This window comes from Mandrillus leucophaeus, unplaced genomic scaffold (genome assembly GCF_000951045.1).
Source record: "Mandrillus leucophaeus isolate KB7577 unplaced genomic scaffold, Mleu.le_1.0 Scaffold249, whole genome shotgun sequence".
Lineage (NCBI taxonomy): Eukaryota > Metazoa > Chordata > Mammalia > Primates > Cercopithecidae > Mandrillus > Mandrillus leucophaeus.
The window spans coordinates 1,846,168-1,859,548 of NW_012102576.1; the positions used below are offsets into that span (position 1 = coordinate 1,846,168).

At 34.0% G+C, this 13,381-nt stretch overlaps 1 protein-coding gene across 4 annotated transcripts in view; it reads right to left on the reverse strand.

Moving 5' to 3' along the window:
* Window positions 1-12,891, reverse strand: part of KLRC1 (killer cell lectin-like receptor subfamily C, member 1) — a 15,769-nt gene extending 2,878 nt beyond the window's left edge. Inside the window, exons 1-8 of one of the 4 annotated variants that reach the window (XM_011983362.1) lie at window positions 12,604-12,891; window positions 11,459-11,530; window positions 9,209-9,426; window positions 8,723-8,818; window positions 8,164-8,217; window positions 7,514-7,665; window positions 5,821-5,921; window positions 4,309-4,942 (exon numbers count right to left, since the gene is read on the reverse strand). In XM_011983362.1, the coding sequence (XP_011838752.1) occupies window positions 4,831-4,942; window positions 5,821-5,921; window positions 7,514-7,665; window positions 8,164-8,217; window positions 8,723-8,818; window positions 9,209-9,395 (702 nt within the window). In that variant the 5' untranslated portion in view covers window positions 9,396-9,426; window positions 11,459-11,530; window positions 12,604-12,891 and the 3' untranslated portion in view covers window positions 4,309-4,830. Of the gene's footprint in view, window positions 1-4,308; window positions 4,943-5,820; window positions 5,922-7,513; window positions 7,666-8,163; window positions 8,218-8,722; window positions 8,819-9,208; window positions 9,427-11,458; window positions 11,642-12,603 lie in introns of those variants that run through there. The other 3 variants (XM_011983361.1, XM_011983364.1, XM_011983363.1) reach the window with 3 other exon arrangements.
* Window positions 12,892-13,381: the final 490 nt, after the last annotated feature.

Consider the following 13,381-nt stretch of genomic DNA (forward strand, 5'->3'; position numbering starts at 1 on the left):
ACTAGACAAGTAGTTATCACTCATAGGCACACACTCACACATATGTAGCACACTCACATATTTAATTTCACGTATTTTCCCCAAATACACTATAATCTCATAACTCTAAGCATATTAGTAAAAAAATATAGGACTACGATTTCAATGTAGTACCACTAGCCAAGCTTGGCCAGTGGACAGTTAAAAAATAGATATTCTAGTTCAACTTTAATTAATATAAAATAAAGAACATGTAAAACAAGTTTCTCAGCACACTAGCCACATCTTTGTACACAAAGATGAAGAATATTTCCAGCTCCATAGAAAATGTTCTAACTACAGTTTACCTACGATAGAAGTCAACAAAAAAAATCTGCCAACCTTACATGGTTTTAGATTCAGTAATACATGTCTAAATGACATATGGGTGAAAGAAATTCTCAACATGAATGGTCACAATTTTTATATGAATTATAAGGAAAGTAGAACAGAACTCTTTCTTGTAAAAACCGATTGTCCTCAATGTATATATATTACAAAAGATGACCTAAAAATTAAATTAACTGGAATGCACTAAAATACAAATAGAAAAGCTGAAATTAAATACAAGTGATATATAAGAAAAAAATGAATAAACAGTAAGAAGCCACGATAAAGAATGTTACAATAGAGAGAACAGCAAGGCCAAAGGTATTTTCAATGAAAATGCTTTTAAAATTTGATGAGACTACTAAAAATATATGCCTACTAATGTATCCACAAAAATAACAAATTTAACATTTTTTAAAATTGATAAGGGCCGGGCACTGTGATGCCTCCCAAAGTGCTGGGACTATAGGCTTCAGCCACCACAACTGGCTTATTTAACATGGAAGTACCATAGTGGTATATAAAGTTATTTAGAGGCAATAAAACTATATTTTCATTACATTTTAATGTCTGTATGAAATAGAAAATTCATACTCTTTACCAAATGCAGCACCTCAAATAGAATTCTGAGTACATCCCATATGTATCAAAGAAATTCAGTTTAGACATAAACTTTCCTACAAAAATAGTCTACAAACTCAGATGACATTACTAGTGAATTATAACATTTAAAAATAAAGCAGTACTCTCACCAAATGCTTTCAGGTTACAGAAAAACAGAAATTCTTCCCAAGATAGCCTTGATACCAAAACCTTTCAAGTTTATAGCTATGAACAAAAACATGGTCAAATATCCTTGTGAACATGGATGAAGAAATAAATCTTACCCTACATAAAATATATATCCACTTTTTTTTTTTTTTTTTTTTTCTTTTTTTTTTTTTTTTTTTTTTTTGAGACAGAGACTCCCTCTGTGGCCATGCAGTTGTGCACTCTCGGCTCACTGCAACCTCGGACCCCCGGTTTAAAGTTATTCTCCTGCCTCAGCCTATAGGTGCCTATAGGTGTGCACCACCATGTCCAGCTAATTTTTGTATTTTTAGTACAGATGGGGTTTCAGCATGTTGACCAGGATGGTCTCGATCTCCTGAGCTCGTGATCCGCCCGCCTCAGCCTCCCAAAGTGCTGGGATTCCAGACGTGAGCCACCGCACCCAGCCAGCACTGATATTTTATGAGGGAAATATACAACGATCGTCCTGGATTTATTTCAGAAACAAAAGCTGGTTTAACATTTGAAACAATAAAAGTAGTCTATAAAAACGTTATATAAAGAAAACATATATGATTCCAACTGATACAAATAAAAATGTTACAACAATTGATAAAATCTATTAGAAAATAGGACTATTATAAAACTGCTTCAATATGAGAAAGATAGGATGAAAAAAACCAGCAAGCTTTGTAAATATGAATAACATGTTTAAGTATTTTTTGCCAAAACCAGGAAACGATACACATGATACACACAGAACTTTGATTGCACTTTCTATTCAACTATGGGTATAAAACCCTAGCCAGTGAAAATAAATGAAAATAAAACTAAGTTATAGCACATGGATTAAAAAAAAATAAAAGTGTGATGATTTGCAGATAAAATGTTCTTTATATAGAACACCCAGAAAAAAATCAATAGTTGACATAATAGATTTAAATATATAAAATCAATGGAATAAGTAGATATAAAATCAAAATGCAGACATCAATTGTATTTCTATTTATAACAACAAAAACTATTAAAGGGAATTTTAGAATCAGGATGCCATTAACAAAAGCATAAATGTAAAATACCTACAATTCTGTATGACTTCAATCCCCCAAAATACAAAATATAATAGATATTAAAGATAGCACAGTACATTGAAAGAAACACTTTATGTTGATTAGAAAAGTCAATATTATAAAGAAGCTCATCTTTAAAAATTACTTTAGAGAATAAATGCAGTCACAAACAATCCCAGGAGACGCTTTTTTTTTTTTCTGGATAGCTTTATTAAGTGTCATGTACAAAGCATAAATTTCATCCACTTAAAATGATTAAAAATCAATGATGTTTAGTATATTCACAGAGTTACAACCATCACCACTACTGAAATTTCTGTCTCTTATACACATCTAGATGTGTATAAGAGACAGAAATACAAGTGATATATAAGAAAAAAATGAATAAACAGTAAGAAGCCACGATAAAGAATGTTACAATAGAGAGAACAGCAAGGCCAAAGGTATTTTCAATGAAAATGCTTTTAAAATTTGATGAGACTACTAAAAATATATGCCTACTAATGTATCCACAAAAATAACAAATTTAACATTTTTTAAAATTGATAAGAGCCGGGCACTGTGATGCCTCCCAAAGTGCTGGGACTATAGGCTTCAGCCACCACAACTGGCTTATTTAACATGGAAGTACCATAGTGGTATATAAAGTTATTTAGAGGCAATAAAACTATATTTTCATTACATTTTAATGTCTGTATGAAATAGAAAATTCATACTCTTTACCAAATGCAGCACCTCAAATAGAATTCTGAGTACATCCCATATGTATCAAAGAAATTCAGTTTAGACATAAACTTTCCTACAAAAATAGTCTACAAACTCAGATGACATTACTAGTGAATTATAACATTTAAAAATAAAGCAGTACTCTCACCAAATGCTTTCAGGTTACAGAAAAACAGAAATTCTTCCCAAGATAGCCTTGATACCAAAACCTTTCAAGTTTATAGCTATGAACAAAAACATGGTCAAATATCCTTGTGAACATGGATGAAGAAATAAATCTTACCCTACATAAAATATATATCCACTTTTTTTTTTTTTTTTTGAGACAGAGACTCCCTCTGTGGCCATGCAGTTGTGCACTCTCGGCTCACTGCAACCTCGGACCCCCGGTTTAAAGTTATTCTCCTGCCTCAGCCTATAGGTGCTATAGGTGTGCACCACCATGTCCAGCTAATTTTTGTATTTTTAGTACAGACGGGGTTTCAGCATGTTGACCAGGATGGTCTCGATCTCCTGAGCTCGTGATCCGCCCGCCTCAGACTCCCAAAGTGCTGGGATTCCAGACGTGAGCCACCGCACCCAGCCAGCACTGATATTTTATGAGGGAAATATACAACGATCGTCCTGGATTTATTTCAGAAACAAAAGCTGGTTTAACATTTGAAACAATAAAAGTAGTCTATAAAAACGTTATATAAAGAAAACATATATGATTCCAACTGATACAAATAAAAATGTTACAACAATTGATAAAATCTATTAGAAAATAGGACTATTATAAAACTGCTTCAATATGAGAAAGATAGGATGAAAAAAACCAGCAAGCTTTGTAAATATGAATAACATGTTTAAGTATTTTTTGCCAAAACCAGGAAACGATACACATGATACACACAGAACTTTGATTGCACTTTCTATTCAACTATGGGTATAAAACCCTAGCCAGTGAAAATAAATGAAAATAAAACTAAGTTATAGCACATGGATTAAAAAAAAATAAAAGTGTGATGATTTGCAGATAAAATGTTCTTTATATAGAACACCCAGAAAAAAATCAATAGTTGACATAATAGATTTAAATATATAAAATCAATGGAATAAGTAGATATAAAATCAAAATGCAGACATCAATTGTATTTCTATTTATAACAACAAAAACTATTAAAGGGAATTTTAGAATCAGGATGCCATTAACAAAAGCATAAATGTAAAATACCTACAATTCTGTATGACTTCAATCCCCCAAAATACAAAATATAATAGATATTAAAGATAGCACAGTACATTGAAAGAAACACTTTATGTTGATTAGAAAAGTCAATATTATAAAGAAGCTCATCTTTAAAAATTACTTTAGAGAATAAATGCAGTCACAAACAATCCCAGGAGACGCTTTTTTTTTTTTCTGGATAGCTTTATTAAGTGTCATGTACAAAGCATAAATTTCATCCACTTAAAATGATTAAAAATCAATGATGTTTAGTATATTCACAGAGTTACAACCATCACCACTACTGAAATTTAGGAAGTTTTCATCACCACACAAATAAACGTTCTATCAATTAGTGGTCATCTCCTATTTCAACTTCCTTTAGGCATTGACAACCACTATTCTACTTTGTGTCTCCATGGGTTTGACTGTTCTTGATATTTCATAGAAACTGACTCATATAACATGCAACTTTTAGAAAGGCTGAATACCACATATATCATGTTGCGCAAAACAAGCCCGACACAAATGCTAGGATATCTGTACTTTAGTAATTGTGTGTATCCTACTTCAATAATTGATTTAGAATTTTCTTATTAGAGCAAATAACATAATTCATTTCAAGATTTATGCAATCATAATATTATTTCTATTTTAAGAAACATAAAATGTATCTGATGCACTGCAAATGCAAACGCTTTACTTCTAAAGCTTATGCTTACAATGATATATTTTTGAAGATCCACATTGGTCTGAAAAAAGTCCACGTACATGTAGCATGGCACAGTTATGTTCAGCATGATCTGACTCTTTTATCCTGTAATGGAAATAAATCCATATTCTGTTACATTTTACGCAAATGATTCATGAGACAAAAACATTTTCCATGTACTGTAAGAAAAGAACTTTATGGAAAAGGGCAATTAAATTTTTCATAATATTAGTAAGAGTCATTATTCTGAACACTCAATAGCGTGGTCCCCCTTCATCCACGGGGGATATGTTTCAACCCCAGTGGATGCCTGAAACAGCAGATAGTACAGAACCTATACAGAGATTATGTTTTCTCTACACATTCATAACTATGATAAAGTTTAATTTCTAAATTAGGCACAATAAGAGATTGACAACAATAACTACTACTAATAAAAATTATAGCAATATGCCAACAGCACTACCATTGTGCTCTGAGGATATTCTTAAGGAAAAATGTAAGCGTGGCTTTTTAATAAAAACAAGCTCTGCAATTCCCTGATAGTCCGTCTCAAGCTCGTCCAACTCGCTGCCCATGGGCCGCATGTGACCCAGGACAGCTTTGAATGCGTTCCAACACAAATACGTAAACTTTCTGAAAACATTCTGAGATCTATATATATTTTAGCTCGTCAGCTATCATTAGTGTTAATGGATTTTATGTGTGGGCCAAGACTATTCTTCTTCTTCCAATATGGACCACAGAAGCCAAAGATTGGACACCCCTGGTCCATCTGATAACCAAGAAGGTTACTAGCTGACTAATGAGTGGGTAGACATTATGGACTACTATAGTCTATTGTAAAATATTTATGTCAATATTTCACTAACTTTCCACATCTTTCTTCATGTCAATGATTCCACATACATTTATTCATATTGTTCTTCTGAATTTCTCACTTATATAGATATTTTTATATAGCACTGTACAAAACAACTTACTCATGTTTGAAAGTCAAACCGTTTATTGTCACCCATGGATGATGACTGCTGTCACGAAACACATCAATCCATGAGGAAGGTGAAATGGCGGTCAGAAATTTCTAAAAGAAAAGAAAGAATTTTCACATAAATAATAATTATGACAACATTTAAAAACAATATATTAAAGCTGAAAACTACTATTTGCGGTACCAAAAACTTTCATATATGTTTATAATTTTGATATAAATGAACTCTTCAACATTTATACTTAGTACTTTCATTCTTACTCGCATGTTAATAAGGACATTTTAATTCTTGCATTATTATAGTTACCCCAAATGACTGAATAAACACAAGAAAGATTTAAATAAGTTTCCTGATACTGTGCATTCATTCCTCCAGATACTGTGATGAAATCAATCTATTTTTGTACTATATTTTCCAGAGTAGGAGATTTAGAAGAGAAATGAGAGGTTGTTATTTGGAAATAAATGACATAGAAGCTACAGATTGAGTTTTCTGGGCACCACACCATTCTTTAACTAGATAAGCCCTCACTTTTAACTGATCTAGTTTTGGTGGAATAACAGTGGTCCTGACCAGGTGGTGTAGACTCGTCTCTCTCTGGTACTCCCGGCTAAAAGCAACTGTGATTAATGAAAGACAAAAGCAATGGAGAACTCTGAAAGGTGGAAAGAGATAGATGACATCGTCTGGGACCCTAGCATCGGGGATCAACAAAGTGGCCGAGCGAGCATGTGAAGTCCCCCACCCGACAGAAGACGGTGACCTAGGCCTGCTGTTTCCCTGCACCCAACCTGGCAACAGGAGGAGGGTAATGATGGGGAGTCCCCTCCACACCACCAGGCGAGGCTGGTACCACTGGCGAGGATGAGCTACCAGGAGACCTGCTATCAATGCAGCCAGAGGAAGTGCTTCCTTCTCATTCCAAGAGACACCAGGGTGGATGTGGGTGAGGAGGATCAGCAAAGCGACCCCATGACTACCAGTGCACCACCCAGGGTCCTCTTTGTCCCTGAGGGCGGGAGACCCACTTCCCCACCCAGAAACAAGGACTCAATGGATTCTTAGTGTTCTTTGTATATAGTACAGCAGTGAACAGTAACAAATGACAGATAACTGCAATAATATGGAGGGATTGCACAAATATCAGATAGGAGTGAAAAACACAGACATGAAATTTACACTGTATGATTCCCTTTATATAAATTCAAAAACAGGCAAATGTTATTTATAACATTAAAAGTCAAGACAATGTTTTGGAGAGGAGTCAGGATAAGTGATGAGGGCACACACAGGGGTGGAACTGCTAGAGCTGGAAACTGTTATTTCATGATCTGACTTGTATCACAGGAGTTCATTCACTTTGTGACCAATCTGCACGACCAGATCATATAATGCCTGATAAAATTAGATAGCAACATTTATTGTGGATTCAAAGCATTTATAGAAGCATGGTTTTCCATGAAAGCAAAAACTGAAAATAATCAAAAGCACGTTAGCAGTATATGAATTTTTAAACATTATTAAGTCAATCAATTAACTATTACATAAACTTGAAAACATATAAGCTACTCCCTACTAAAAACATAAGCTAAATATATATATCCACACATATGGATGATTTCTACAAATATATTATTGACCGAAATAAGTTTTTCATAAAGTGCTTATAACATTTACATCTTACCATTTCTTCTTCATTATCTATAGAAAGCAGACTGGAGTTCTTCGAAGTACAGGCCAGCAAACTCTCTGCCCAAGTTCTTTTCTCCTTACCAATATAATAACAACTGTTGGAATATGTAATCCACTCCTTAGGACAATGGCCACAGTGATGTGCTAAATAAAGATATGAATTACTGTCTAGACCAATATGAATTTTTAAAAATGAAATTTTTTTTTACATATTTGCAAAGGTATAAACCTTTATGCATGCAACATATCTATGCATCTTCAGAGGCTGGTAAATATGTAGTTTTAAAATACCCCAGTCACTTATATACATATGCGCAATAAAAGGTCAACCTCTCATCTCCTAATTGTGTTCCCATATAAAGCAAACCAGCAAACAAAAATCTACTCTATACATGTCTTGAAAATCAATGAACTAATCTGATTTTTAAGGAGCAATAAATAACTTGTATCTCATAGCAATAAGAATTTGAACACAACAGATAAAAACAAAGCATAGTGATTTTACTTACAGTTGATGACAAGGGAATGCTGAACATTTATTGCCAAATTTTATAATTTTTCACCCCAAATTTTTTTTTGTACAGCCTAAGATCAAGAAAAAATAAACTGTACAATATTAAAACTTTAAAAATTATTATATACCTTTCTGAGTTCTTGTATTCAGGGAAGAATTGTTGTGCTTCTGTGTTAATGTAGCTAGAAAAATTAAAGTAATCTTTGTAAAAAATTAGCATCTAAATCAATCATAATAATTTTAAGTTTTTGTTTGAATTTTTTTGTGTTAGAATAATATCGAATAAAAATGATTTTAAGAAAAATTTGATAAAGTAATAATAGTTTTTTGGAAAAGTATTTCATAGATCTAAAGAACCAAATTTCACCATCTCATATAGTTCTTATAATTCGTGATTTAACTACTTTCAAAAATTAATTTCTATTTCTCAGTAAGGTTTTTCAGACTCCTAGAACATATTTTTGAGTTATGAAATCAAAATATATACATGCAATTGCATCAGAAGCGAATACTTTCAACAATTATTCTTTCATTTATTCTTTGACAAATTCTGAATGACCATTCCACATTCAGTCCAAAGATATACATTACAATGAGAATTCTATTCCCTGAAAATATGAAATGTATAGAGGCACATTCAATCATTAACGTGAAAATTCCCCTTGTAATCTTCTAAAATAGACTTACAGGGAATAACAACTATTGTTACCACAGAGGCCATTAAGACAAGACAGATGATTCCCAGTATCCCAGCAATGAGCTTCTCTGGAGCTGAGGGTAAATCTGCAGGGAGTGAAATGGGAACAGTGCGAAAGGAGAGGTGGACATAGTTGTTTAGAAGATTCAAAAACAAAAGAACCTGAATGCACAGGAATCATACGGAGAAACTTGGACCCCAAACCCTCATCTCCCATTGTAATCTTTTTCTCAGAATAATATACCATTGCGTTTTCAGTAAAAATAATGCTCCATGAATTCTTTGACGAAGACTACACATTTCAACAATGAGTTAAATCAGTCTTCATATTTTATATTGAAATAGCATATCTCAACTTGAAATTCTGATCTTTGCAAATAGAAAATATGTGAGCACTCCCGGCTCTTTCCCCACATCCCTGTACCCCAAGCTGCACATCCTAGACAGTTATAGTGAGGATCTTTTGAATGCTTTACCTTTGCAGTGATTGGTTTTGTCATTCCCTTGAAAATCCTGAGAAGTTTTTTGAAGGTTTAATTCCGCATAGGTTATTTCCTGTTCAGTTACTAAAGTGGATCTTGAATTGCCCTTAGGTTTTTGCTGCTGCCTCTTTTGGTTTGGGGGCAGATTCAAGTCTGAGTAGATTACTCCTTGGTTATCCATCTCTGCAGTGTGTGATGTCAGGGACTGTACTCTACAATAACCGTAGTTAAGAAGTTAATAAATGGTTTATATACAATATTCCCTAGTGCAGTTAAAAGGGTGAGGTGGAGAACGAGTATTGGAGCTCATTTTGCATTAAAGAATCTAAAGTTCTTTCTCTAATTTTCTTCAGGCCTAAACAAGTAGTTCTTATGGTAAAATATTTGTTTTAAAAAAAAGATTTTTGGGTCGGGCGCGGTGGCTCATGCCTGTAATCCCAGCACTTTGGGAAGCCGAGGCGTGCCGATTACAAGGTCAGGTGATCCATACCATCCTGGCTAACACGGTGAAACCCCGTCTCTACTAAAAATACAAAAATTAGCCGGACACGATGTCAGGAGCCTGTAGTCCCAACTCTCAGGAGGCTGAGGCAGGAGAATCGCTTGAACACGGGCGGCAGAGGTTGCAGTGAGCCGAGATCGTGCCACTGCACTCCAGCCTGGGCGACAGAGTGAGACTCTGACTCAAAAAAAAAAAAAGAGAGAAATTTCTACGTTTGACAAAATATTATTGCTGGGGCAATAAGAAGCAATAAATTACTAAGGAATAAAGAAGTTCAGGAATAAAAATATATTTCTTAAAGTCTGATGCTTTACCTGTATTAAAAATTAAAATGTATTAGAAAAAGTTCTGCACTCATTTTTTATGTTAATTTTGAAATCCAGTAATGGTTAAGACGATGTGGTCTGCACATGAGTAATAGTAAAGTTGAGATATATACACACACACACATATATATAAATTTCTTGCACTAAATTACTTTTATTTAGTAATTTATATACATTAATGAAAATCAATAGGGGTAATTAAATGGTCTTTTCTTAATGGTTGAAATGTTCTAAGAAATTATTAAAAATTATTTAAATTATTAAAAATGATTACAAATGTGAATATTTGTACATGTCAGAAAATGCTATGTGACACTGTTAACTTATGAATAACCTAAATAGTATTAGGAACACCATATAAATTGTTAATACTTATAGAAGTATTGGTAATTTAATAAGTAATTGGTAATTTATTTCCTGGCTAAATTATGAACCAAAAAATGATAAATAAAAGTATAGGTAATTCATGTTAAAGCACATTTCATTTAAACTTATAGAAAGATTTTACAGTTGTCAAGGTGAGTAAAGGCCACTTTTGTTGTATAAGTACTTGTAAAATTTCAGATAATGTAATTAAATCATTTAGTCAATGGGCTCTGGAGTCAGTGAGATCTAGAATGAATTCTAGCTTTGACACTTACAATGTGTGACCTTTAAAAAGTTATTCTATGTTTAATAACCCAGTTTGTTAATCTAAGATGGGAATAAGAACATATAAAACGTTGCATGTAAAACATTTACCACTCAACCTGGCACTTCAAGTTCTCAATAAGCATTAGCTATTTTAATTATTATTTTAGTCACAATTGTTATGTTACTGTTTCTGATTCGTGTCAGTTAAAGAATGGAAAATGAATCTTCAGATAAGTCTCCTATATCCGTGTGCTACATCTTTTTTTGCAATATTTTGATAAACTTTAAAAAAGTATTTTGATTGTTTTGTATTACCTTTAGCATTTTATGTACTCTACCTCATTGTGATTTTTATTAAAAATAAAAACTGCTTTTATTTAATCTACATGTCTGAGGAACTGTATTTGGCTTTCATCAATTGATTCATTTATTTTAATAATCTTTAATGGCTAAGCTAAATATAAATTATTATTCAAAGATACATGATGTACTGATTACAAAATACAAAATTAATTGTTCATTATTGTGAGATTAATAGGTTTCACTTAAATTATATTGATCAACAAACCCACTAGGTTTCCACAAACAAGAATTTGAAAACTTTAAGAAATCCTTCAACATATTTCATATGGTTTTTACCCTGAGTTATTCAAATGAAGACAGCAATATTCTACTTTGATTTTACTGTATATTAATTATACCTCCTTTGTACCATATTGAGCACTTGTAATCACCCACTAAATGAGGTAGGCTAGTAGAGAGTTGGAGAGTAGCAACACATACCTTCTGTCCCCAGAAAGTCACACATCCTTTAGTGGAGAGGCCAGGTTAGTCTCACAAAAAGGCCTGCTATAGCTGGGTAATAAAAGGTGAAATTTAAAGGCATAAATTCAGGATAAGAACAAACAATGCCTACAATCTTTGCAGACTGCCCTGTGAAGGCTCAGAGTGAGTCAAGAGTGGAAAAAGTAGATTTCTCATCAACGTGTTACTAAGGTTTGAACAGGAAATTCTACACATGGGCTATTGTGAAATCAGTTTAATCTCATCACACACCTCCAAAATATAGGATACTCTGGTCTGTTAAAAGTACAAGGTTGACTTTGAAAGTGGGTCATTTAGTTGGTCCATTTTTCAAGCGCCTATGAGAATTTTTTTTTCTCTTTTGATCACAAACATTGCCAACCCTCACCTTGTTAAGAGTGCCTTTTGGACTAGATTGCTAAATCTTAACATTGCATACTTCTTTTCTTTATATTATTTTATTATGTCACTTCCATTATAATAGAAAACATTCTAAAACTCATAGTAACATTATCAACTGATAGCTACTGATTTTTTCCTTAATTATTCTGAAAAATTACTGCAGTAATTACTCAGTTGACTGTAGCTGACACAAAAACCATCATTGCCAAAGTTATGTTATTAACTTAGTTCTTAAATTTTTGCATTTAATTTTTAAAAAATAGATTATTTAATCTTCAGATTACCGTTGATGAAAATAAATGTATCTTGGAAAGGTAAAATATTAATCAATTTTGAAATATATTAGCATACCAGAGATTGAAATATTAAATATCTATTCATCACATTCTTCATTTATCCATTCTCCACCATAACAAATTATCTCAACTTCGATGGAAATATTTCGTTGTAAATGACAAAAACTGAAGTCAAACTCTGTGTGGAGAAAAAGTAATTTTAAAATCTCACTAGGAGGAAAGTCAGCAAATTGGCAGAATAGGTGGTCCCCCACACATATGCCCCCATAGCAACAATAATTTTTCAGCTATCCACAGACAAAAGTGGAGGAAACTCCCTTTGAGGGAGTTTTGGAATTCAAGTAGGAGTTTGTAAGATGCCAGTGGAACCCAAGACCTAGGAGGGTTGTTTTAGAGAATAGATTTGCATCCAAGTGGCAGACTTACCAACAGTGATTCCATCTCCAGACCTGAAAAGAGACCCATCCTCCTGTGGACTTGCCTTCAGCCGCATTAGGACTTCGTCGTGCTGCCAAAACCATTTGTCCAGGAGCCCAGGAGGAGACTCAAACACTAGTGTCTCAGGAGGTAGGCATATCAACTGTAGTCTCAATGTAGACCCTGAAACAGCCCTCTAACTTGGCTTTAGCTACTCTCAGCCACAACTTTTGAGATCAGTCTTTCACCCACAGAGACTTCCTGGGAGACAGATACATCTGTTCCCCTGGGGCATGCTTGCCGACCTCTGTCCTCTAGAAGATACTAAAATGGCCCTGAATCTCCACTCAAACTCCTCTCAACTGTGGCCTGAGTTAATCACAGGAAATTGCTGTGAGACTCACTCATCTTTGTCAGCAGTACAGGCTTGCTGACTTCAGTTCCATGGTAGTTTCTGAAACTGCCTTGAATCATGACTCTCATCCTTCTCAGCTGTGGGCTGTGAGCAGTCTTGCCAGCTCAGGGATACAGAGGGAGGGCATGTGCATCCATGTCCCGACTGGGAGACCGTTGACCTAGGTTTCACAGCACATCCTGAAATGGGCCAGAAAAGGGGGTTCAACCCTTCTCAGCTATGCTAGAGAGCAGTTTGCCCACACAGGGACCTAGAGAGAGACATCATAAGTGCCCCTAAAGGTACAGACCTTAGTTTTATTTCAGATCTTGAAACAATCCTGTGATCCAGCTCCAGCCCATCTTAACTACAGTCTGAAGCAAGTTTGCCTGC